Source organism: Saccopteryx bilineata, chromosome 1 (assembly GCF_036850765.1).
Source record: "Saccopteryx bilineata isolate mSacBil1 chromosome 1, mSacBil1_pri_phased_curated, whole genome shotgun sequence".
NCBI lineage: Eukaryota > Metazoa > Chordata > Mammalia > Chiroptera > Emballonuridae > Saccopteryx > Saccopteryx bilineata.
The window spans coordinates 153,450,953-153,476,087 of NC_089490.1; the positions used below are offsets into that span (position 1 = coordinate 153,450,953).

The window sequence follows — 25,135 nt, forward strand, 5'->3', positions numbered from 1 at the left end:
CCTGGAAGGGGAGGGGGAGCAGGATAGGGGTTCCCTCTGACATCAGGTTTCCAGAGGGGAGGGCGTCTCAGAATGCTCCTGCATGCATGTGCATGTGGAGGGCACAGTACCCCCTTGAAGGCTTTCCCCACGCAGGAACCCCGTGGACGCTTCCAGTGCCCCAGATAGGACTCCTCCGCTGGTCCTCGGCCCCACTTCCGTCCGGAGCCCCGCCCCCAAGTCACCCCCCCCCCCCCCGCCCCGGCCCCGCCCCCAGACTGAGCCCTTTGGGCCGAGGCCTCTCCCAAGTCCTTGATACGCTAAGCGTAAGGCGCTAGCGTTTAGGGTGGACAAGGGATCGAGGGACCAGCTGCAGCGAGGCTCCGGCCCCAGATCTCCCAGCCGAGCCGCGGGGTGAGTGCACCTGGGATTCTCTTCCACTCCTGGAGCCAATCTGCGCTGGGCTTTGTTTCCCTCCTTGTCGTCCCTCCCCCCCACCCCCCAGGCTCCCAGGATGGTGTACTCTCGCGTCTCTCAACTTTTCCCTCCCTGCACGGGCTTGGCTCAGCCAAGCTCCAGGGACAGCTTTATCCCAACACTGCTTGGCCCTCCCCCATTTAGGCTTGTTGTTCTTACTTTGGAAAACTTCTGACCGTTATGCTCCGCAGGGTCCCCTCCCCCGCCTGGACCCTGGCCCTTTCTCCTTCTCCACCTCCTGAGGGCGGAGCCAGGCTGGGGCTGCGTTAGCTGCCAGCCCTGGGGAGCTTTGCTGGGGGGGGGGGGGGCTTCTGCAACCTTCCTTGCAGAACTGGACCTGGAAGAAGGCCGCAGGACCATGGGGGTGGGTTGGGGGATACGTGGCTGGGATCTCTGCTCTAAGACACCCCCTAAAACTTACGGAAAGTTTTCCACTCTTTATTTGTGTGCGTCCTTCTAGCCTGTGGACCCCAGGTTGACACTGTCTCTCATTGGGGCTTTAATAACGTGGGGGATCAGGGCAAGCATATCAGTGCTCACCTTCTCACCTCCTGTCCCTACCCCCAAGCTCCATACCTTGTACCTTCCATTATTGCCCACCAAATCCATGCCTCAGCAACCTCTATTACTGCCTGAGAGTCCTCCTTCCCAAGATTTCTTCCTAGTTCTGGGCCACCCCAGAGGAACTTCCTACAACTCTTTGGCAAGGGTCCCAGCCCCCCAAGTCCAGGCTACCCCTCCTCAAGTCTCACTGCCAGAGCAGATGTAAGTTGCAGCTGGAGACCTGCCATGCCTGTATTGGCCTCCCCTGCCTGCAGTGTTTCACTCTGGCCTCAGTTTCCCCTCCTGTAATGAACGTGACCGCAGGAATGATTGTGAATAAAGTGCCAAGTGGAGCCAGGCATGCAGTAGGCATCCAATATATGCAGGGGCCTTGCCAAGTTTCTGGGATGGGGAGAAGGCTCCCATCATGGAGGATGACAGGCCCATGATGGGAGACATAGGGTGCTGGGAGAGCCCAGAGAGAGCCCTGATCTAGTCTGGGGCATCCAGGGGAGCTTCTTGGAGGAGGTGACAGCTCGGCTGAGTTTCGATGTGGAAGGAGGAAGGTTGTGCTGGGGGAAGGAATAGCATGTACAAATACCCCTGTGTGAGCCAGAAGGCAGTGAGTAGGGCAATGAGGCAAGCAAGGCACTGGGGTGCGACATGATGGGGTCAGCAGTTCTGGGCTGTTAGGAGTCTGGATTTTAATGTACATAGATGAGAGTCATGGGAGGTTTTAGAGCAGAGGAGGGGCAGTCAGACACAGCTCCTTCCAGCAGCAGGTATGTGGGTCAGAACTGAGCTGAGGAAGGGTCCTGGGGTCAGGGGAGGAGAGTCTAGGGGCGGTCAAGGCTTAGCCTGGGATTGGGGTGAATCTGTGGCTTTAGCTTGAAGGATGAGTTGACAGTTGGGCCAGCTGGAGAATGGTGTACCTGTTAAGCAGGCCCATGTCAAGAAAGGCCCAGAGGCCCCAGGCAGACCACTACATTCTGGGATTGGTGGTAACTTTTGGAAAGAGGCCACAGGGTGCGCCTAGTGTCAGATCCTGAAGGTCCTAGAATGCTGAGCTTAGGAGCTGGGGAGGTGGGGGCCCTGGAGGGTGTGAGCAGGGCAGAGATGCACCAAGTTCTTGATGTCTCAAGCTTCTCTATGAAGCCAGTGGGGGGACATGCTGGCAGGAGCAAGCCTGGCAGCTTGGACACTCATGGATTGATGACTCTGGGTTAGACTGAGAGCTAGTGTCTGACCTTGAATCCCAGCATAGCCATTTCCATGCTATGTGACCCATGGAAGCAGCAACCCCTCTCTAAGCTTCAGTTTCCTCATCTGTCAAACAGAAAGCAATTCAAGAACACTTAAGAGAGCTTGTCACACTGGGACACCCGACTAGGATTACTGATTTCTCCTGCTGGGGCTGAGCCTGGCTCTCTTTATGCCCTGTTGTCCACTTTTGGTCTTGGGGACAGCACTTAATACATCAACACATCCTTTGCCCCAGTTCTAGTCTGCTCCAGGAAGGTGGCAGGACCAGTCCAGCACTGAGCCTGTTTCCCAGTGGGGGGACACTGCAGCCCTAAGAGGGAAAAGGACTTGGCTGGAGCCATTTGAGCCCAAAAGTGACTCAGCTGGAGCTTAGACCTGGTGGGCACTTTTTTTTTTTTACAGAGACAAGAGAGTGAGTCAGAGAGAGGGATAGACAGGGACAGACAGGAACGGAGAGAGATGAGAAGCATCAATCATTAGTTTTTCATTGTGACACCTTAGTTGTTGTTCATTGATTGCTTTCTCATATGTGCCTTGACTGTGGGTCTTCAGCAGACCGAGTAACCCCTTGCTCGAGCCAGCGACCTTGGGTCCAAGCTGGTAAGCTTTGCTCAAACCAGATGAGCCCACACTCAAGCTGGCGACCTCGGGGTTTCGAACCTGGGTCTTTGGCATCCCAGTCCGCCGCTCAGTCCACTGCGCCACCGCCTGGTCAGGCTGGTGGGCACTTTGCAGACACAGAAATCCAGTGAGGCTGGAAGCTCAGCTCCTGCCCTCAAGGGGCTCTAAGGCCCTGGGGAAGAGTTTTCGAGCACCAGGAAAGTCTTCTGGCCCAGAAAAGAGGCAGTGGGGAAGGGGGGGGTGGATGTCAGGGTGGAGAGATGGTCAGTACTAAGTGTCCTCAAACCCCACTGCCAACATCACCAGCCTTCCCTTCCCGTGGTCTGAGGCCATGGGAAGTCTCCTGAGAGTCAGAGTTGCACAGACGAACCCCTAGAACCCCCCCAGGACCCTCAGGCAGGGGTAGAGAGTAGCATCATCAGGCCCCAGAAGACCCCGCCTTGTGCGGGTGACACAGAGCCTGTTTGCTGTGCAGTCCTTTGTCATAATCACCCCTTTATGCTCCCTGGCCTGCGTGGGTACACAAGACCCGCTCTGGAATCGCGTGACCCAGGCGCTGGCCTAGCTGGAATGGGTGCCCACTAGTCTCCCATTAGCACAGTCTAGGAGCCCCCAGTGGCTGCCCAGCAGGCTATATCAGACCGTGAGATCACATAGTGGCCAAGGAAGGACACAGTCATGTGATTAAATTTGCGTGTTGGACCCAAGATCCAGAGAACTCAGGACCCAGCTTGGTGTCTTGGGCAAGTCCCTGGAGACACTTCTGTGACTCTTAGTTTCCGCATCTCTGAAAGGAGGGCACCCTCTCTCCTCCAGCTGACTGCTGGGAGCAAATGGTGGATATCTCAGCACCTGGCATAGAGGAAACTCTGCTTACTGTTGGGTGGGACCATCCCTGGACCCTGGGTTCCAGGTCCCGAGGCTGCTCCCTTCTCCCCACCCCTGACCCAGCCTCATTTGCTGCCCATTATTTCCTGCAACTCCCATAGGTGGCTCTTCCCCTTTTAAGAGCCACACCACCCTCCTGGCACTCAGGGATTGCGGCATTATGCAGCCCCAATGCACCTGCCTTTTTTTTTTTTTTTTTTTTTTTGTATTTTTCTGAAGCTGGAAACGGGGAGAGACAGACAGACTCCCGCATGCGCCCGACCGGGATCCACCCGGCATGCCCACCAGGGGTGAAGCTCTGCCCACCAGGGGGCAATGCTCTGCCCCTCCGGGGCGTCACTCTGCCGCGACCAGAGCCACTCTAGCGCCTGGGGCAGAGGCCAAGGAGCCATCCCCAGCGCCCGGGCCATCTTTGCTCCAATGGAGCCTCGGCTGCGGGAGGGGAAGAGAGAGACAGAGAGGAAGGAGGGGGGGGGGGTAGAGAAGCAAATGGGCGCTTCTCCTATGTGCCCTGGGCGGGAATCGAATCTGGGTCCCCCGCATGCCAGACCGACGCTCTACTGCTGAGCCAACCGGCCAGGGCCCAATGTACCTGCCTTTGTTCCCCTTTCTCGACAGTGGCAGGGCTGGTGGTGTCCCAGGCTGCTTTCCTGAAAGAGGCTCAGGGAGGAGATTTGGCTGGCTGCCAACCTGGCCACATCCTTCCCTGCCCAGAGCTGCCTAGAGCACCTTACTGTCTGTGTTTCTGCTCTGATCTCTTCCCATCTTTCTCCTAGGACCTCTAAGTACTGCTTCTTGCTGTTCCTTGTGAGGATGGACCCCCCCCCCCCGTGTACATTCACTCTTTAATTTTCAGCCAATGAATAATATTAACATTAAATCTGAAGGCAGAGAGAGCCAGGCAGAGGGGATAGCCAGTGCAAAAGTCCTGGGGCAGGATCTTGCCTTATTTGTTGTAGTAATAGTGAGGAGGCCCATGTGGCTGTAGCAGGTCAGCGAGGTGTGAGAGGGCAGGGATGGGATGACGGCAGGTCGTGCAGGACCTTATAGGTTGGGGGAGGCCTTGGGCTTTTACCTCAAGGGAGGCGGAAAGCCCAGGAGGGCTGTGGACAGAGGAAGGATGGGACTTGACTCAGGTGCTCACTGGCTTCCAGGTGAGGACTGACTTGGGGGGGGGGTGAGGATGGGAGTGCATTGGCTCCAAGTGTGGTTGAGGGTGACGTTGGACCAGGTAGAGACAGAAGAGGGGAAAGTAACAAGTAGGCAGATTTGGGATAGATTTTGAAGGCAGAGCTGACAGGGCCTTTTTTATTTTTTAAGTCAGAGAAAGGGAGGTAGTGAGACAGGCTCCCACATGCACCCTGATCGGAATCCACTGTCTGGACTGATGCTTGAATCAACCAAGCTATCTTCAGCGCCCAGGGCCGATGCTTGGACCTGTGGAGCCACTAGCTGCAAGAAAGGAAGAGAGGGAGAAGGGGGAGAGGGAAGGAAAGAGAAGCAGATGGTTACTTCTCCTGTGTGCACTAACTGGGGATCAAACCCAGGACATCCACGTGCCAGGCCGATGCTCTGTTCACTGAACCAGCCCGCCAAGGCCAACAGGACTTTTTTGTATTCTCCCCAGGCCCCTTGAAAAAGACCCTATATTCGGAGTCTTTTTGGAAGTGGTTGTTAGGAGGGTCATGGGCTTTTCATGGTCTTACTTCTTGTCATAGCAAGTTCTTCCATGGTACATGGAGGCCTAAGAGACACTGTCACACTTATCTTCTGTGTGGTGGCTGACCCTCTCCTCTCCTAGTCTGTTTCATGCTTCCCACCCCCATTCTAGCTTCCTCATCCAGACCTTGAAAGCCCCCAACATTGTGTCCTCTCCCTTCCCTCACCCCAACCCCAGCAGGCTGGGTCTGAGAGAGTTAGGAGCCTGGCCCCATCCTGCCCAGACATCAAGAAGCCATGGGCCCAGCAAGGCCAGGCTGCGGGAACCAGGGGGTAATTTGGAGCTTCCCTGTTTAGAAGGAACTGCCCCTGGCTCCCGTGGGGCATGGAGAGTAAGGGAAGCAGCTGTGGCCTGGACCCTTCTATACACTGGGCCTAGGTGAGGAAATTAAGGCTGAAACAGAGATGTCACCCCCTGGGGGTCTATGGTAAGCCTGAAAGCCCTGGTTTGGACCCTTCTGTGCTGCAGGCTTGCTGCTGCCTTGGTTTCTCTAGAGGCTCTCTGAGGGCTCATTCGGCTAACCCAAGTGCTCTGGGCCAGAGTCCTCCTCCCCAGATGTGGCCAAGCAGATGTGCTTCTGTAGGCAGAGCCAGCTACTGTGGTCACCCTGGCCTCAACTGGGCCTCCAAATTCCTCATCAGTCACTTTTGCTCTTAAAGGGCCCATAGCTGGGGTATAAGATGAGGGGTTGTGCTCGAGGTTCCAGTTTGCCCCGCTGCCCAGTCCCCAACTGTCGGTGTCTGAGTGTGTATCTGTAGTCTGTGTACATGCCTGTCTGCACGTATGTGCGTGTGAGCGGGATCTGGCTTCGCATGTCTGGACTTACTGTCTGGCTGGGGAAAGTGTGGTTTGCTGACTACATGGCCCCTCTTTAGCATGTCTGTGTGCGTGTATCTGAGTCTGAGGTCTGTGTGTTGTTTACCTGCCTGTGCACCACATCTCTGACCTGACTCCATATTTATATTTGCCTGAAGCCTAATCATGTACCTGTTTAACTTGCCTGGCCATGACCCTGTGTGTGTCTCTTGTCTGGCTGTGTGTCTGTGTCTTTGTGTGGACCTGTGTGTGTCTGCTGACTGTTTCTGTGTGCTGTGCTGTGGTCTGAGTACGTGTAGTGCCTGCCCTGCCCCACTGTGACCCTGTATATGTATTTTATCTGACTCTGTGTATCTGAAGTCTGATTTGTTGCCTGCCTGTGGTCTGACTATGTGTGTTTTATTTACCTGACTTCCTGTGGCCCCAAATCTGTCGCCTGACTATATCTGTGACTGTTTCTGTTCTCTCTCCGCCTGTGATCTGACTGCACCTGTGCCTGCCTGTGGTTTGAATTTGCAGACATCCTTCTCTGGGTCTAGTCTGACTATGTATCAGTTACTGGTCTGACTGTGTGTAGGTTGATCCCTCCTACCCCCAGCCCCCATCCCAGCTTCCCTACCCTCTGCCCTGGGCCATGACCCAGCCACCACCCAGTTTTCCCTGGGGCTGCTCCATGGCTGGGCGAGGTGACCACAGCTGGGTATTTTGGGAGCCAGATGACAGGGGCTGCCCTGTCATTATGTGGCAGCCATCCCTGTGGCATGGCCCAGACCCACCCAGGGCATGGCCGGAGTGGGCGCGGGGCTGACCTGGTCAGAGGGCCTTATCCTTGGGTCTTTCCCTGCCCCTCACTAGCCCTCCACCCTGATTCTGGCCACAGCAGAGACTGAGGAGGGGGCCAGCCCAGGTTCTGCCCATGCGACAAGGGACCCTTCTGCCTTTAGAAGAGTTTAAATTCTTGTGAGACAAGCAGACTACTAAGTGATTAACATTCCATTTAATTTACAAACTGGAGTATATCTTGTGGAGGATGATCTTAGTCATTTCTGAGGCTGTGGGATGTGGGATTGGGTGGGGGCGCTGACTTTTGAGGGCAAGGAGGGTTTCGAAGGAAGTGACAGCTGAGTTTGTCATGTGGTAGTGTGGGAAAGGGGGACATTTATGGCAGAAGACACAGCAGGGGCAAAGGCTTGCAGGAGAGACAGCACAGGCTGTGTGGCAGTCAGCAGGAGTGGCTTTCTCTGGGGACAGTAAGAGCCACAGCATGTGTTAGAGCAGGACAAGGATCAACAGGTGTGTGTTTGGAAGATCTGACTGGTGGCCAAATGGGCCTTGGTTTTAGGGACAATTAGCAATGTTAGCCGGAACCTCTTTCTTCCAGAGTTCTGGGCTATGAGAGGGAGAAATTGGGTGTTCAGAGCAAATTCTGGAGCTGGTGTTTAATCCTGGTTTGGGGCTTGGCTGGAGTCAGTTAGGAATTCTGTCCAGGTTTGGGGGCTCATTTTGGTGCTGGGATTCAGCTGCATGTTGGGGCTGTCTCAGTTCGGGCTGTGATAGCAATACCAGAGACTGGGGGGAGGTGTCTTACAAACAGCAGACATTCCAAGATTAAGGTGCCGACAGGTTTGGTGTCTAATGAGAGTCCGTTTCCTGGTTTTTTTAAACATTGTTGTCTCCTTGAGTCCTCACAGGGAAGAAAAGTTGAGAGAGCTCCCGGGGCCTCTGTTGTCAGGGCCCTAATCCCATTCAGGAGGGCTCCACCCTCATGATGCAATCACCTCCCAAAGGCCCCACATCCTAATACCATCACATTGGGGGTTAGGATTGCAACATGTATTTAGGGAAGGGAGAAAACATTCAATCCATAGTAAGGGCTCAGCACTTTTCTTTCCACCCCATCGTCACCCTGTGACCCTCCCCCATTGTCCTGTAACCCTATCTTCCCCATCCTGTGACTCTCTTCCCCTTGAAGGCCCACCAGATTCCCCTGCTCTCTCTACCCTTTCATTGTCTCTGCAGACGCTGCCTCGTCAGACCCTTGGCTCAAGGCCTCTCTGTGAGGGACTGGGGCCATCCTCTCCTCCAGGGCCGTGGTTGGAGGTTGCAGGTGACTGCTAAGAATGGCTCCTGCCTGGGGCCCTGGAGTGGCATCTGTGATTGGTCCCGTGGGCTTCCTTGTGGTCTTGTTGGTTGGAGGCTGCGCAGCAGAAGGTAAGAGCCTGGTGCAGAGTGTGTGGATACCTGAGTATGCATTTTTGTGTGCATGTGTGAACACATGTCCTCCCAGGGGCCCCTGGTTTTGCCAAGTGGAGCCTCTGTGCTCCATGAATTTTACTGAGTAAGATGCTTGTTATGCACTGAGTCTTGAGAACATCTGAACTAAAGACTGTAGTAATGATGGTATTAATAAAGGAATAACAGTAATAATGGTTACAATGTCTGCTTCCCCAGCATCAGCTCTGTGCCAAGCCCACTGCTAAATACAGATTTACCTGCTTCACCTCCCTCCAGGCCTTTCAAAACCCAACATGCCAGTTCTATTACCTTCTACATTTTCCAGTGAGAGAAACTGAGGCTCAGAGTAGGCAGGGACTTTCTTGAAGTCCCTCACTCCTGAGTGAGCCAGAGTTCACCTTCCCTTGCCTTAGGTAGAAACACCAGGACCCAGCTGGGAGACAACTTTCCAGGCAGAGCCAGGGGAGACTTCTTAGGAAAGAGGGTATTGGAGGTGGGGCTTCGTGGGTGTGTAGGAGTTTGCCGATGGAAAGGGTATTTCTGGTGAAGGTGTTAGCACATGGAGGTGTGAGGAAAAGAGGTTGGTGCAGTTAGGCAGTGGACAAGGCTGCATTTCTGGTGATAACATGGAGAGGATGAGAGTCAGTTGTGGGCTCAACACCAATACCCACCCTACCATGAGGGGCCCAGCGGAAGCATCACTCAGGCCCATAGGGACACAGAGTCAGGCCAGAAGGGGAAGAAATTGGGATCTTTGATCAGGCTGGTTTTGCTGAAGACCTGCTATGTGACCTTAGGCTAGTAACTAACTCAGCTCCCATTTTTACCTTGATTGAATGAGGCTTATAACATTATCCCCACTCTAGCATTCATGTGACAAGAATATGTGATAAGCCCTTGCATGCTGTCTGGTACATAGTAGGCCCACAGTCCCGTGTTTCACAAGCATAGTAATTATTACTGCTGGATGAGAATACCAGAGACACACACACCTGCCTTCTCCATTGGTGCTTTTTCTCGTTTTCATGTTGTTTTTTAGTAAGTGCGTAATTCAGATTCAGATCACCACCACAGTCTGATGAGATGAATGCTGTTATCATTACCCCCACTGTACAAATGGGGAAACTGAGGCACAGTTAGGTTACAATAGTCAGGAAGGGGCCATGCTCAGATTTGAACCCGGGCTACCTGGCTCCAGAGGCTGAGTTCCCAAGGATGGTATGAAACTGCCTCCAAGCCAAAGGCCAGGTGTGGCTAGGCTATGATCTGTCCAGTCTTTACCCAGGGTCTGTGTCTTCCTAGACTTGATTCTCTGCAGTGGGAATGGTGGACTAAACGTACTAAGAAATTTTAGTTTTTCATTCATTTAACATAGGGTTTCTCCTCACAGGCACTGCTGACATTGAGGTCTGGTCATTCTTTGTGGAGGCCTGTCCTGGGCACTGTAAAGGGTTGAGCAGCATCCCTGGCCCCACTCACTCAATGCCAGGAACCACCCTCAATGTGACAACATATGTCCTCAGACAAAAATACCTCATTCTCAGTTGAGAACCACTGATTTAATTTACACCAGTTAAATAACTAATATATTTACTGCTTAACATCTTGCTCCACTGATAAATACCAGCCTTGGCCATGCTGGAGCTGAGATCATCCCTGTTTTCAGGTGGGGAAACTGAGGCCACAAAGTGGCCTTTGTGATGAGGGATGGAGATCAGAGTTCTAGTCCTGGGCTTGAACTCTAGCTTGATCATGTGACATGGGAGAGACTGTGTTCTTACCTAAACACCTACTGTGTGCCAGCCACTGGTTTAGACACAGGGGATGAAACAGACTTCTCCCCTCTTTAAGGAGCTGCTAATCTAGTGAAGTAGAGACTCTAAGTGCGTTGGATGGTGGACATGCTTAGGAGCAAGATAAGCAGAAAGGGAGCTGAGGGCATGGGGGAGGATTAGAGGGAGGTCACAATGAGTAGGTGGCATCTGTGCAGAGATTTAAAGGAGGTGAGGAGTGCACGTCAGTGGTATTGGGAGGGGGTGTCCCAACCAAAGGGCATAGCATGTTCAAAGACCCTGAGGCAGGATCATGCCTTGTTTGTTGGAGGAACAGCCAGGAGGCCTGTGTGGCTGGAGGAGAAAGAGGAAGTAAGGTCAGGGAGGGGACGGGGCAGGTTGTACTCAGTTCTGTGGGTTTGGGGAGCACTGGGCTTTTACCACTAAGGAAATGAGAGCCCTGGAGGGGTGTGGATAAAGGAGGGGCTGCACCTGACTTAGGTGCTCATTGGCACCCTCTGGAGCCTCCTATGGGGGAAGACAGACTGTTGTGGGTGATAGTAGCAGCTGAGGGACTGGACCACGATGGAGTGTGACCCAGGATGTCAGTCAGGACCTGGCATGTAGCTGGAGATAGCTCAATAGGTGTTTCTTTCATGAGCCCCTGATTATTACTGTATTCCTGTAGGTGTTGGTCTAGTTTCAAACAGGTCTTCATCTCTAGGGGTAGTGCATCTCAACTGCAGTAGGTAGGTCTGTTTAGCAGGAACTTTGTCATCTGGGGCGCAACAGGGGGCTATGGGCATCGTGATTGGCACTGCCATCTTCAGGGAGTAGCCCAGGTCTTCAGGGAGCCATTTGTGATGGGGGCTGTCAGGGATGCAAAGAGCCTGGGGGAGCAGCTGAAGTGTTCACCAGCCAGTGCCAAGAAGAGTGATTTCTGCTGTAGAACTGGATCCTAGTTCTGGGGGCTTTTCCCCCAGGAAAATACTGTGGGCCAGCCCAGTCAGAGTTGAAGGGGACAGATGGGTGGGTCTCTGGATCTGGCACCAGATTCTTTTCTGCAGAATCTGAAATGAACAAGCAGAAATCAGACCTTTTCCTGCTTCTACACTGTTGACATCACCACTCAGAACCTCAGTCTCTTCATCTAGGAAACAGGGACCCCTGGAGCACTCTTCAGTAATGAAGACCCACAGCCCCATTTATTCAGTGTGCTGCTTACAAGGTTTGGGAACTGGATAGGACCAGGTTAGAATCCTAGCTCTTTGCCCATCATGAGCTAGGTGACCTGATGTACAGGTCAGTTACCCTTCCTGAGCCTCAGTTTGCCCATCTGTGACACGGGGGTAAGAAAGGAGCCCCACCAGGCCTAGCACAAATGACTGCTTGCTGGCACAAACTTTGGCCATACCCAGTGCATATTTCTCATGTCTGGGGCTCCTTTGCCAAGAAGAGGAGGGGAGAGAATGAGAATCCAGGCATCCACAAAGAATTTTCTAGTAGGGGATGCAGTGGGCAGAGGAAGCTCTCCTGGGTGGCAGTGATCCTGAGGCCACCTGCAGAGAGGCTAAGGAGTTGACTGCTGCAGAGAGGGGGAGCCCAGGAGTTAGTGGGCAGCTTCATTGGGCCTGGTGTTAATGGGCATCAAAGTCAAGAGCCCCTCAAGGTCACTGAACACAGAAAGGTATGATGGGGTCCTAGGGAAGGGGGTTGCCCATTCCCATCCTGCCATGTGGCAAAAAGCCAGGTATTTCATCCCGGCGGGATCAGGGCAATGATGGGGTACATCCAGGCGGCAGTGAGGACAAAGGGGTTCTGGACCTGGGCTGCTGTAATCTGCGAAGGCTCCTAGGGTAGGTGCTGGCCCAACTGATGTTGGGGCTGCCAAAGGAAGGGGGAGGGAGGGACTCCAGGAGAAGGAATAGTGGGGCTCCCAGTGTGTTTCCTTCCTTGGATTGGTGGGTGTAGGGGTGTGTCTCCAGCCCTGACAAACAGACAGCTATGCCTCCCACAGCTGCTCTGCCCTTTCATCCAACGGCTCTGGGGGAGTCTTTTCCCAGAAGTAAGATTCCTGACCTGGCCACAACAACTTTCCCTGTGACCTTGGCTGGGGACCCATATGGCACCAGTCACCAGTCCTGAGGCTCAGAGGAGGGCGGCCAGCGGTCAGAGCCAGGGAGTTGGGCCCAGCTCAAGGCTCAGTGTAGAGCAAAACATCTAAGCCAGGTTGAAGGCTTGAAGGTGATAAGAGCATAAGATGTGGTCTTGGGGACAGAGAGACCCAGGTTCAAATCTGGGTACTCTTATTTCTGAGCTGTGTGACCTTGTGCAAGGTGGTAACCTTCCTGAATCTGTATAGCCCCGTCTCTACAGTGGGATTAACAGTCACTGTGTCAGGAGATTACATTGGAGTTGAGTGAGTGGAAGCAGAGCCTTGAATGAGGGAGGTGAGGCTGATCAGACCACTGATACAGGTACTCTGTTTTGTTCAGAACCTAACCTGAACTATGCATGGGACAAACTGGGCCTGTGGGCTCCCATACTTGAAACCTGAGGCTGCCTTGAGCTTTTCTGTGCTTCTGAACAGCCAGAAGTTTCCTGCTGAACCCTCGTGGTCCTCTGCTCTCTGCTGATTTTGAGGGCCCAGAGACCCAGTATGGCTATAGTTTGAGTTGTTTAGCCCTTTTCCACCTCTCCTCAGACCCCAAACTTTTACTTAATAGTTTCCTTTAATTGGCTGACCTTTTTATTTGATCCTTTAAAAAAGTATTTTAAGTTTATTTGTAAATTAGTTCTAAATCTAAGGAAGGTACTAAGGTATGACGCCTCTTTCCTCCTGGGTCCAGCACGTTTCTCTCCCTGGAGGCAGCCACTGTTTCCAAACACACACGTGCACATGCACACGAGATACACACTCTCCCTCTTTTCATTTTTCTTATCACTCAAACACAGCACTAAGTACACCGTTTTTTTTGAGAGAGGCAGGGAGAGAAAGATAGACAGGAACATTGAGCTGTTCTGTATGTGCCCTGACCAGGGATCAACTGGTCACTACACTTTTATTAGCCCTCACTTTTTTCTATTTCATGTTATGTCTTGCTGTTTTTTTCTCTAAATAGTACATTTGAAAAGCATCCTTGTACCTTTTTTGGGGGGGCATAATATTCTACTTCACTGATAGCCCACTATTCATTTAATCACTCTCCTTTGGTTGGATATATTAAGTGAATTCATTTTATAGGATACATTGTAGCATGACTGTGAATGGAAACGCAGTATTCCTTTGGGCAATTCAGATGTTACTGTGAAAAGTCAATAAAAAGGAAACAATGTTATTGAAGTCTGGCTGGATACTGTAGCTTGTCCTAGGTGCAGAGTTGAAACTGTCCAGGGAATGTTAAAGACACATGTTCTTTTGTGACACTTTCTTGGAGAGACTATATTAGATCATTGAGAAGGGCAGGAAATGTGGGCACAGGAGCCAGCCCAGTTCAAATCCCTTCTCTGCCACTGGTTGTGTGTGTCAGAAGCAAGTGCCTTGTCTGGTCAGTGCCTCAGCTTTCTCATGTATGAAATGGGAATTATAATGGCCTTGCTCCTCAGCATGTCAAACATGTCAGAAGGATTAGATGTTACTAATATGCTTGGTGCCTCAGTTTTCCCACATGTCTCACCAGGGGATTAGATCAAGTTATCTAAGTCTTTTCAAAACTAAGGACCCTTCAAGGGTCTAGGTCAGGGGTCCCCAAACTTTTTACACAGGGGGCCAGTTCACTGTCCCTCAGACCATTGGAGGGCTGGACTATAAAAAAAACTATGAACAAATCCCTATGCACACTGCACATATCTTATTTTAAAGTTAAAAAACAAAATGGGAACAAATACAATATTTAAAATAAAGAACAAGTAAATTTAAATCAACAAACTGACCAGTATTTCAATGAGAACTATGATCCTCTCACTGACCACCAATGAAAGAGGTGCCCCTTCCGGAAGTGCGGCGGGAGCTGGATAAATGGCCTCAGGGGACCGCATGCGGCCCGTGGGCTGTAGTTTGGGGACCCCTGGTCTAGGTGGTAGTGGTTTGGGTTGGGGCTGTGCAGACCCCTGGGTTCCTTGGCAGTGGGGGGCATCCAATGGCAGCATTTCTTCACCTTTCTTCTCTCTCCAGCCCTCCTATTGGGCCCACATAGTAACTCCATGGCTGGACAGGGGATGGGGGCATGGCCCCATGAGGTCCTGGCCACTTACCTGGGCCCACTGGAGCCTCTCTTTTTTCCTGCTCTATCCCTAGAGCCCCCCAGGTTCATCAAAGAACCCAAAGACCAGATAGGCGTGTCAGGAGGTGTGGCTTCCTTTGTGTGTCAGGCCACGGGCGACCCCAAGCCACGAGTGACCTGGAACAAGAAGGGGAAGAAGGTCAACTCACAGCGCTTTGAGGTGAGTGGGGGGTGAGGGGAAGCAGCCTGGGGCCAGACAATTGTACATGGGCTCGCTTGCAAGCTAGGACCTTTTTCCCGTCTACTCCCTGTCATGTGAGGGCCCTGCCAAGCTGGCTTGCTCTGCCACCTGCATGCTGTGTGGCCTCAAGGAGAGGCCTGCCCTCTCTCGATCTATTTTTTTTTTTTTTTTTTCTGAAGCTGGAAACGGGGAGGCAGTCAGACAGACTCCTGTATGTGCCCGACTGGGATCCACCCGGCATGCCCACCAGGGGGCGATGCTCTGCTCATCTGGGGCGTTGCTCTGTTGCAACCAGAGCCATTCTAGCGCCTGAGGCAGAGGCCATAGAGCCATCCTTAGCGCCCAGGCAAACTTTGCTCCAATGGAGCCTTGGCTGTGGGAGGGGAAGAGAGAGACAGAGAGGAAGGAGAGAGGGAGGGGTGGAGAAGCAGATGGGCACTTCTCCTGTGTGCCCTGGCCGGGAATCGAACCCGGGACTCCTGCACGCCAGGCCGACACTCTACCACTGAGCCAACCATCCAGGGCCCTCTCTCGATCTTATCGTATACTCACACAGACTCACATCTAACCACTGCTCACAGAAAGGAATTTATACACATGCACATGATCAGACATCCATGTTTTCACATCTAACACACCTTCACATGCCTGTTACACAAACTTAATGTGCATGTCACACACCCACATACACATAATACTCTTTGTTTGTACATACCCCATCTCCTCTCCCTGGACCTCCGGTACCCCAGCCTCACCCTGACTTTTCTCCCCTGCCCTTGGCAGACTATTGAGTTTGACGGGAGTTCGGGGGCCGTGCTGAGGATCCAGCCATTACGAACACCACGGGATGAGAACGTGTATGAATGTGTGGCCCAGAACTCGGTTGGGGAGATCACGGTCCATGCCAAGCTCACTGTCCTCCGAGGTACTGTGTTCCCGGGTGGGGGTGGGGAACTGGGCCCGAGGCTTTGGGGACAAATGCCAAAGGCATCTATGAAAGTCTTGGTTTTGATTTTCTCTTCAGGAGACCTTGATCTCCCTTCTCTAGCCCCTAATACCACTGAGCCCAGAGCCTACTAATAGGTTTTAGCAAACCTTTTCAGGAAGGAGGAGTTAAGAGACTAGAGTCGTTCTCATTTTTTATCTTAATCATGCTTTTCTGATTACAAGAGGTTGCCTGAACACACACTGGTTCAAGTAAGAAAGAGAATTCATTGGTTCATGTAATTAGAATTCTGCAGAGTGGACCAGCTTCAGGTTCAGCTGGATCTAGATGCTCATATGATTTTCTCGGAGCTCACTCTCTCTGCTTCTGGGATTGTTTTCTTCCATATCAACTATATCCTCAGAGAGATGCCTCTCTCTCATTAACTCGAGGCTTCTAAGCCGTCACCTAAAAGGGAGGACCAAATAACGCAGGACTGGTACACATTGGCGCAGCCTGTCCATGCTTGAGCCAGTTACTATGGCTAGAGGAACAATCAGAGGACTCTGGTTGGCAGAGCTCTTCCTGGAGTCCTGGAGTCCAGGGTATGTTTGCTGCTTAGACATGGTCAGTAAGGCATGGTTTTCCCAAAGGAACAAGGAGGAATAAGATACTGGCAGGCAGAAACAGCTGCCCCACTTCCCCATACATTCACACGGATCCTTTGGGAACACTGCTTTGCTGGCCTGTTTGCTGGTCTCTTTCAGTTGGGCTGGGGGCACCAGAAAATTAATTTCTCATTATAAAACAGCAGCCTTCAGACAGCCTTGCCACAAATTTCCACACAGCTGCTCTCTACTGCCTTCTCTATTACAAGGTGGTTTTAGCCTGGGGCCCTACAACTTGAGTTTGAATCCTAACACTGCCACTCTGAAGCTGTGTGCCTTTGGACAAGTTAATGAACTTCTTTTGAACTGCAGTTTCCTCACTTCCAGAGTGGGGTAATAATGATACTTAACACATGGGGTGGTTTCATAAATCAGATGAGTGTACAATATAAGAGACTCATGCAGTGCTACACAGGGAATAAGCACTTGGTCAAGTCTATCTGTCTGATATTACTGTTGTCGTTGTTATTCTGGTTTGAACAAGACAGCTTGGCCACCAGCCATTCTGCAGCTCTCAGGTAGGTGGATTGCTCCTGTCACCTGCAGGGATAATACCCTGATCTATAAGTATGAGCCACAGTCAGCGGTTTGATGGTAGGTGGCCCCCTTACGCCTCCCAGAGTGGCATTCTTCCAGTGCCCTCCAGGACAGCAGAGCTGCGGTCAGCTTGGAGCCCTGGGAGGAGGCATCCCATTGGCCCCAAGGGCACTCTGTCTTATACCCTGGTGTGTGAGTGACCTCTGCAGGGTCCCTCATTCAGAAAGCTCTGCTGTGACCATCTGGAAATTATTATTATTATTATTATTATTATTATTTTACATTTATTCTTTTTAGAGAGGGAGGAGAGAGAGAGAGAGAAAAAAAAAAGGGGGTAGGAAACTCTTACAGGTGCCTTGACCAGACAAGCCCAGTGTTTCAAACCAGTGACCACAACATTCCAGGTCAACATTTTATCCACTGCGCCACCACAGGTCAGGCCATCTGGAAATTCTTAATTTTTTAACCAGAGGCCCCATTGTTTCTTTTTCCATGGGTCCTAGAACCTGTCCTGTGAGGGATGGAGGGAAGAGGGAGGGGAACGGGGAGGAGTCCGGAGCCTGGCCTGCCTTGCCCCTTCCCAGCAGATATTTTTGCCCTGACCTTTCCCGGCTCAGATGGAATAGCCTCCCTCTCCTCGGCCTGTGCCAGCCTCCATTGTAAGTGCTCAGAGAGTTAAAAGAACAAACTGAATCTATTAAGTGCCCTGGGCATCTGGGAAAGCAATATCTCTGCTCCCTGCCCCCATCAAGGCCTCTTTGGCATCTCTCTGTGCTCCAGCTGCTAGAAGGATGTGGTGCTTGGGCTGGGCCTGCAGCCTGGGGTGTTTGACCCAGGAATGCCTGGCATCCCCAGCCCTAGGCCCTGAGCCCCAGTTCCCCACAGTGGCCCCTGCTGAGTGAGGAAGGTCTGAGCTATTGGTCCCAGCATTCACTGCCACTCCTTCCCTCCTTATCCCTCCCCTGCTATCTGATTGTGGACTCCACTCACGCCTCCCACACCGTTGTTTTAATTAAACTCCGAGGAATAGGCCACAATGTGGTACGTGATGAACATTTTTGTTTAATTAGGAGCTTGAATTAACATCAGGAGACTGCGGCCTCCCCTAGCACCCATGTGCCTGCTCCCATCCATACATGCTCATGGGGACCCCAGCAGACCTACATACACATGGGAAGTGCTAACATGTGAACATGCAGGGGGTGTGAGTGTGTACATGGGTGAATACTTATGCATGTGCATGCACACATGTGGAAACGGGAGCACAGAGGGTTGCAGGCAGACCCCCAACCTCCTACATGTACAGGCCAGCCCTGAGCACCAGGAATTAAGGTCCAATTGTTTTGGCTTTAACCTCTGGTGATGTCATTGGAACTAGTGAGAACCACCTTTCTGGTCATTCAGGCCTCAGGGCCTGAACTACCTCAGGCTCCAGTAGGTCCAGTCCAGTATGGGGTTCTACAGCTACCCAACCTAAGGGCCTTGCTATGTCCTGGCTATATGACCTGGGACAGATGTGTGTCTGAGCCTCAGTTTCCTCCTCTGAAACAGGCCCCCTCTCTGCGGAGGGCACAGGAAGGAACACGCGCAGAACCTGGTACAGAGTTAGCATTCAGGACTTTGGACTGGGGTCATTTCCTTCTGTGCAGTGACCCATGTGGGCCGCAATACAGCCCTCTTGTTTCCCTGGGGAAATAGGGCAGCTGGTCCCAGAGCCCTACCCTGGGGGGTGGCCATGTGATAACCAGCCTCCACCCTTTTTTTCCTGTCTCCTCCTGCAGAGGACCAGCTGCCTCCCGGTTTCCCCAACATCGACATGGGCCCCCAGCTGAAGGTGGTGGAGCGGACGCGGACAGCTACAATGCTGTGTGCTGCCAGTGGCAACCCTGACCCCGAGATCACCTGGTTTAAGGACTTCCTGCCCGTGGACCCCAGTGCCAGCAACGGGCGCATCAAACAGCTGAGATCAGGTGAGTGCAGGTGGCCAGGAGGCTCTGGGAGCCACAGTGGGCAGCAGGGGGATGGCAGCTTCTCTAGGGCCCAAGCCCTGTGGGCTCATGGGAGACAGAAAGACAGAGATGATGGGCAGCCATGCAGGGCACAGATGATGGGGAGAGGAGAGTGTCTTCAGAGCTGAACCAATGGGAACATGGTGGGGCATAGACTGGCAGTGGTGATGAAGAGCAGTGGTAGGTGGTGGGAGGAGAGTTCTTTAATGCTGAGTGGGCATATAATTGGTCCAGTTATGCACGGTGGTGGCCCCAGTGTCTCCAGTACCCAGTAGTGGGTTCCCAATGAGGCACACATAGTTACGGGTGATGGAAAGCCACAGAGGATAGTGGTTATCTGCAGTGGGGACACAAAGGGGGACAGACAGGCAGAGGTGATGGGAAGCCATGGCAGGTAGCAAGGAAAGGCCATCTTCAATGCCTAACCACTGGGTATGTAATGGGGCACAGAGAGTCAAAGTAATGGAAACTATGAGAGGTGGCATAGGGAGAGTATCTTCTATGTTGAAGTAGTAGGCCTCTCTGGAGGGGTAGTGAGCTGTAGACAGGTAAGGTGTGGGAGCCATAGAGAGCAGTAGGGTTAGAGTGTCCAAGAGCAACACAGTAAGGAAGTTATGGAGCACAGACAGGCAGCTTAGCTTGTTTGTTTAGGCCCCAGCTGGGTTAGGCAGCCTTGGGACAGAGCACCATGCCTTGGTCACCTCAGAGATGGGTGGTTCCACAGTTGTGTCTCGGAATAGAACCTGTGAGCCCCATCTGTGAATCCATACGTCTGGGGGTGGGGGGCTGGGCTGTGTGTATTGTGTCCATTTTCCCCCTGCTTCATGATATGTCCGTGTGTGTGTGTGTCTGAGCTCCCTGTACTGGTCTGATCTGTGGGCACACGCAGCCCTTCTCCCTCCCAGGGCAGAGCTTGTCTACGCGCATCTCAGCCACGTGTACCCATGTTACAGTCCCTTCCGTGCACGTGTACCCAGGGCAGGCCCCCCATGCGCACGTAGCTCAGGCCGCAGTCCTGTGTGTGCAGACACGTGGTAGGGATGTGCTGTATGCACTCTTGCGTGTGTCAGTCCATTGTGAGTACACGCATTAGAGCATACTTCTTTGTACTTTTTCTCCCCTTCCTCTGAAGAGTCCACCATGGAGCCGCCCATACCTAAAGGCTGCCCGGTCGTTCATTCTCAGTGCTCCTTACTCGCTCCCAGCTGCACCTTCTGAGGAGCCTGTCTGCCTGTCCTCTGCTCTCTGCTCTCTGCTCCCCTCCCCAGGGGAGACCTAAGCCTGGAAAAAGGGCAGATATTAAACCCAGAATTCTTGCACTGGGGAGAGAGAGCCTGATCCCTCCCAATCTGTCTGATGATATTTGCAGCTTTGGGGGTTCAGCTGGAGGAATGATGGCAACATCAGAAATTCACTTGTTTCTCTGTTGGCTTCCACCATTGTCTCCCCAGTGTAGTGAAATGATTAAGAGCATGGGCCTCAGGTCCTGCTGGCCTGGGTCAGGTGTCAGCGGTGACCCAGAGCATGTTCTCTCTGGGTCTCAGCTTCCTTGTAGAATGTGCCTACTCCCTGGCACTATTGTGAGAGGCCCAGGACGGAATGTCTGGCACGTAATAGGTACTCAGTGAACATAAGCTGCTTTATTAATCATAATAAATCTGATTATTCTGACTTCCCCTCCACACCCTGCCCCCACAACTATACAAGCTTCTGCATAACCACCCGTTAATGATCCTGTTCTCTTTTTCTTGTCCCTCTATTATAAACGTTCAGAAACCTTTGGTAAGTCTCATTTCTTCACCACGTCAACAACTAACGTTCCCTTTTTGTCCCCCTGTCCCTTTCCCTCAGACTAACAGCCACTGTGACAGTAACTGACCCACTCCACGTGGCATGTTTACTAACCTAGCCCTCTCCACCAGCATTCCCTACCGGCCACCCAGTCCTCCCTAGCCAGGCACCAGGGAGCTGCAGAGAGAGGAGGCCAAAAGGAAAAGAGGAAAAAAGGCAAGGCCACACAGGGGGATGAGGGGAAATCAGGGATATCCTGGAGCATTGCATATAACAGTCTACCTACCCCATCTGGGCCCTGACACTGCTGGAAAATGATGAAATTACAGAAGTTTGGGGACTGGGGCTGGAGTGAGAGGGATGTTTTCTAGCTGGGCTGGTACTGGGTACTACTCATCCTCTTTTCCCAGTATCTAGCCTGAATTCCCTGAAACCAATGGCTGGGTTAATTCTTACTAAGGTGAGAATGACTGATAGTGACCCATGATGTTTTCCTTCTTATCTTGGGGTACATTCTTTTCCTGTCAGTATAGTTGCCATGGACTATTTGGCCATCTTGGGAAGAACTCCTGTTCTCCAGCCTCTATCATAATCCACATGTAGTGAAACTGCCCAAAGCAGGGGCTGACCTAGATTCCCAACTGCCCTGGATTCTAGTTTTCCATGTTGTAGCATTAGGCAACTTCCCATTTCCTCTCTGTAAAGAGGAGAGAGTGGCCTTGCTGAATGGAGGATTTTGTAAGACGTAACATAGGGGTCCCAAAAACTTTAGGCTAGAAGGTCCCCAACCTGATAGGTTGGATAGCTGGGTTCAAAGCCCACCCCTGTCTTTAACTCATGGTGTGACAATACCCTGGCCCCTCTGGGCCTCAGTTTGCCCATCTGTAAAATGGGCCGGGACCATGCAAAGGAGCTGTTTTTTCACCCTTGACAGCTTCTCTGCCCTGCCCTTGGGGTCCCCTTGTCATCAGCAGGTAGGGGTTATATCCCCCAGGAAGATGAGCTGAGGATATGACACTCCAGTCCAGGACCTTCTTTTCTTGTCCCCTAAGTTGTCCCTGCCCCCAGTACCCAGGTAGACACACAGATAACCCTTTTTTCCTCTTTTCCTTTTGGAATAAATGAGGCTATGGGGCCCTCCCTCTGCCCTCGATCCCCTTTCACTGCCCTCCCCTCTCCCTCCTACTTGGCCTGTCTGTAACACCTTTCCTTTCCTTTGCTTTATTAATGCCCGACCCTGGGGCACTAACCTGTTTCCCACTGTCTCTAACAAGATTCCTGAGATCCCCATTGCTCCCTGTCCCTCCCGAGAAGGAAAGAAGGAAGGGAGGTCATGGACCAGACCTCCCTCCCTCAGCTCAGAAGGAAGGCAGCCAACAGAGCCAGGCCAGGCCAGGCCATAGACCTTCCCAGGGCATAGAGATGCCCCTCCTTCCCCAGTAGATTCCTGCTAAGCCTATGGGAAGTCCTCTCGATTGACAAGCCCTCAAATCCACCCTGCTCCTAGGAGCTTTGTCTCCCAATTCCTCAGCAAGGTCTTCAGGGTCTTTAGACCTAGGCTGGCTTAGTCCCACCAGGAGCAGAATGGACAGGCCTCATTCACGGCCCAGCCTGGCCTCCTTGGGGCCCCCAGCCCCCCCCCCCCCAGGACTACCTTCTGTCATTCACCTGACTCTCTCTGCTTCCCTTACAGAAAGCACTCCGATCCGAGGTAAGAGGCTCTTTACTCACCCACCCACTCACCCACTCATGCTCTCTTGCTGCCCACCTAGCCCCCCAGGCTCCATGGGGGGCTGCCCAAGGCCCCCTTTCACGTGTCTCCTCCTTGCCACCCTGCCCATGTTTGTCTATTTTCTGTGTCTATGTTGCTATCTATGGCTTGGGTGCTGAGTCTGGCCATAGTGGCTCCTCAGGCCACCTGCCTGCAGGAAGGGGGCAATTTCCAGCTCAGGAAGGGTTACTTCCTTCCATGCCCACCTAGAGTGCAAGAAGCCAGGTTTTTTACCATTGCTCTATATGCAGCCCTTGTCCATCTCCAGCCTCGGTTTTCCCATCGGTAACATGAGTGTTCAGAAAAGGTCTTTCAGCTCTGAAGCTTTGATCTGGGGATGGAGGGTCCAGCCTCGGAGCAGGGAGATAGGCAGTCTCAAAGGCTGGATCTGACTTGAGTCCCTGGGTGCTGCCCCAGAGAATAGAATAGGTCTGGATGGGAATTCTAGGAATCCTGGTGTTACCACAAAATGCTCTGTGTCTTAGAACGGCCTCTCCGTCATCTCTGGTCTTCCATAATAATACCTGCCTTCCTGCTTCCCCAGAGCCTTGAACTTGGAGGAAAGTAGGAATGTTATATGGGAGCAGACCCTCACCCACCTTTTAAGTGAAGTGTCCCACATCACTCCCATGGGACAACCATGAACAAAGCTAGGAGGAGGGGTCTGCCTGGGAGCTTGGTGCCAGGGACTCTGATAGAAGCCTGTGATTCTAACACACTTGAAGATATTCACTCATCTTTATTTACAGGTCAACAAGCACTTGGGTCAGGCCTGTGATTCAGATTTTCTTAGAGATATATCTGTTCACTCATTCTTTTTATTTTTTTATTTTTTTTATTTTTGGCAGAGACAGACAGAGGGACAGAGGGACAGATAGGGACAGACAGACAGAAGGGAGAGAGATGAGAAACATCAATTCTTTGTTGCAGTTCCTTAGTTGTTCATTGATTGATTTCTCATATGTGCCTTGACCGCAGGCCTTCAGCAGACTGAGTAACCCCTTCCTTGAGCCAGCGACCTTGGGCTCAAGCTGGTGAGCCTTGCTCAAACCAGATGAGCCCGCACTTAAGCTGGCGACCTCGGGGTCTCGAACCTGGGTCCTTCCACATCCCAATTTGACGATCTATCCACTGCGCCACCGCCTGGTCAGGCACATTCTTATTGTGAAAATGACAGTTTGGCCTAGGTTTTGGTTTCAGGTGTCCTTGGGAAAATCCTGGGCTTGTTTTCATTTACTCATGGGCATTGTAGTGCTTGATCAAGGCCTGTGCTTTCAAACATTTTTGAGAAGTTTCATTCATTTTTCTATGTGCATGTGAAGTCTGGTTCACTTCCTGTGATTTCTAACATGCTGAGGGGAAATCAGCCCTATTTTTATTTACCTCATGGGCACCAAGATCTGTGATTAGGGCCCGTGATTTTAAGTATGCTTGAGAAAATTGGCCTTTTCTTTAAATTTTTATTCACTCAGGATCTACAAATTTTTTGATCCAGGATTATAATTTTAAACATATCTGATGTATATCAGTCTCAGCATCCTTTACTTTAACTATCATCCGGGGTAAGCCAGTCCTGAAATTTCATTCGGTCACCCTTGAAGAACTACACCCTGCCTCTGTTGACTTACGAGCATTGTGGCCATTGGGGCCTATGATTGCAAACACACTTAAGGAACCCAGACTCATGTTCATTTACACATGGACTTTGGGTAAAACCAGCAAAGCAGGTTCCCTGAATTCGCACATCACCTGGGCTCGTTAGGTCCCAGGGTCTCTGGAATGACTTACCAGTTATGAATGCTAACCCTGTCTTTCCCCTTTGCCTGGACAGTGGCATTCGGTGCTTTTGCAAGCACACCTTTATGGCACATGCTCCCCCCAGCTCGAACTTCACCTTGGCACCTGTTTATGAAACCCTAGCTGCTTTTACAGTGATGGTGGAGGATTTGGGGGGAATGTGGTGTGATCAGGACAGTATAGGGCTAGACTTGGGGTGAGGAGAGATGAGCCAGGGAGGCACCAGCCCAGCTGGGGCTTTTAGGCTAACTCAACTCTTTCGTCTGCTTCTCCGGCCCAGCCAGACCAAGAGACGGGCCAGATGGGACTCTGAGAGAGCCCTCCTAGCCCACCCCTGGGCCTCTCCTGACTGGCCAAGCTTTCTGCCCTCTCCCTACAGGGGCTCTGCAGATTGAGAGCAGCGAGGAGACCGACCAGGGCAAATATGAGTGTGTGGCCACCAACAGTGCCGGTGTGCGCTATTCCTCACCTGCCAACCTCTACGTGCGAGGTAGGGAACGCCGTATCCAAGTCAAAGGCAGGGACCAGCCCCATCCCGTCCCCCTCCCTCCTCGGGCTCACAGCCTCCGGGCTCCCCTGTCCCCTGCAGACCTGAGCAGGGGGCTTTCTGCCTGGTCGTGGTGGGACCTTGGGCAGGGTGGCATCCCTCTCTGAATCTGTTTTCTTGCCTATAAGATAGAGGCAGCATTAGCCCCCACCCCTGTGCCTTGTGATAGATACCCAAGTGGGATACAGGACTTGCGGAGCGGAAGGAGGGAACAGGGCAGGGCCATGGGATGGGTTCAGTCTTGAGCCTACAGGGCCGGGGGAGTCTGCAGGCCTCTGCCCACTCACCTGAGTCAGCTTCTTCTGTGCTGTG

General features: G+C 52.3%; 1 protein-coding gene across 9 annotated transcripts in view; it reads left to right on the forward strand.

Annotated features, from left to right (window-relative positions):
* The window catches only part of PTPRS (protein tyrosine phosphatase receptor type S), a 104,593-nt gene that overhangs the window by 32,611 nt on the left and 46,847 nt on the right, over positions 1 to 25,135 (forward strand). For 7 of the 9 annotated variants that reach the window (XM_066274943.1, XM_066275014.1, XM_066274969.1 and 4 more), the window contains exons 2-6: positions 8,327 to 8,518; positions 14,612 to 14,757; positions 15,562 to 15,703; positions 18,690 to 18,878; positions 24,656 to 24,766. In XM_066274943.1, coding sequence (XP_066131040.1) covers positions 8,428 to 8,518; positions 14,612 to 14,757; positions 15,562 to 15,703; positions 18,690 to 18,878; positions 24,656 to 24,766 — 679 coding nt within the window. In that variant the 5' untranslated portion in view covers positions 8,327 to 8,427. Of the gene's footprint in view, positions 1 to 8,326; positions 8,519 to 14,611; positions 14,758 to 15,561; positions 15,704 to 18,689; positions 18,879 to 24,655; positions 24,779 to 25,135 lie in introns of all 9 variants that reach the window. The other 2 variants (XM_066274952.1, XM_066274958.1) reach the window with 1 other exon arrangement.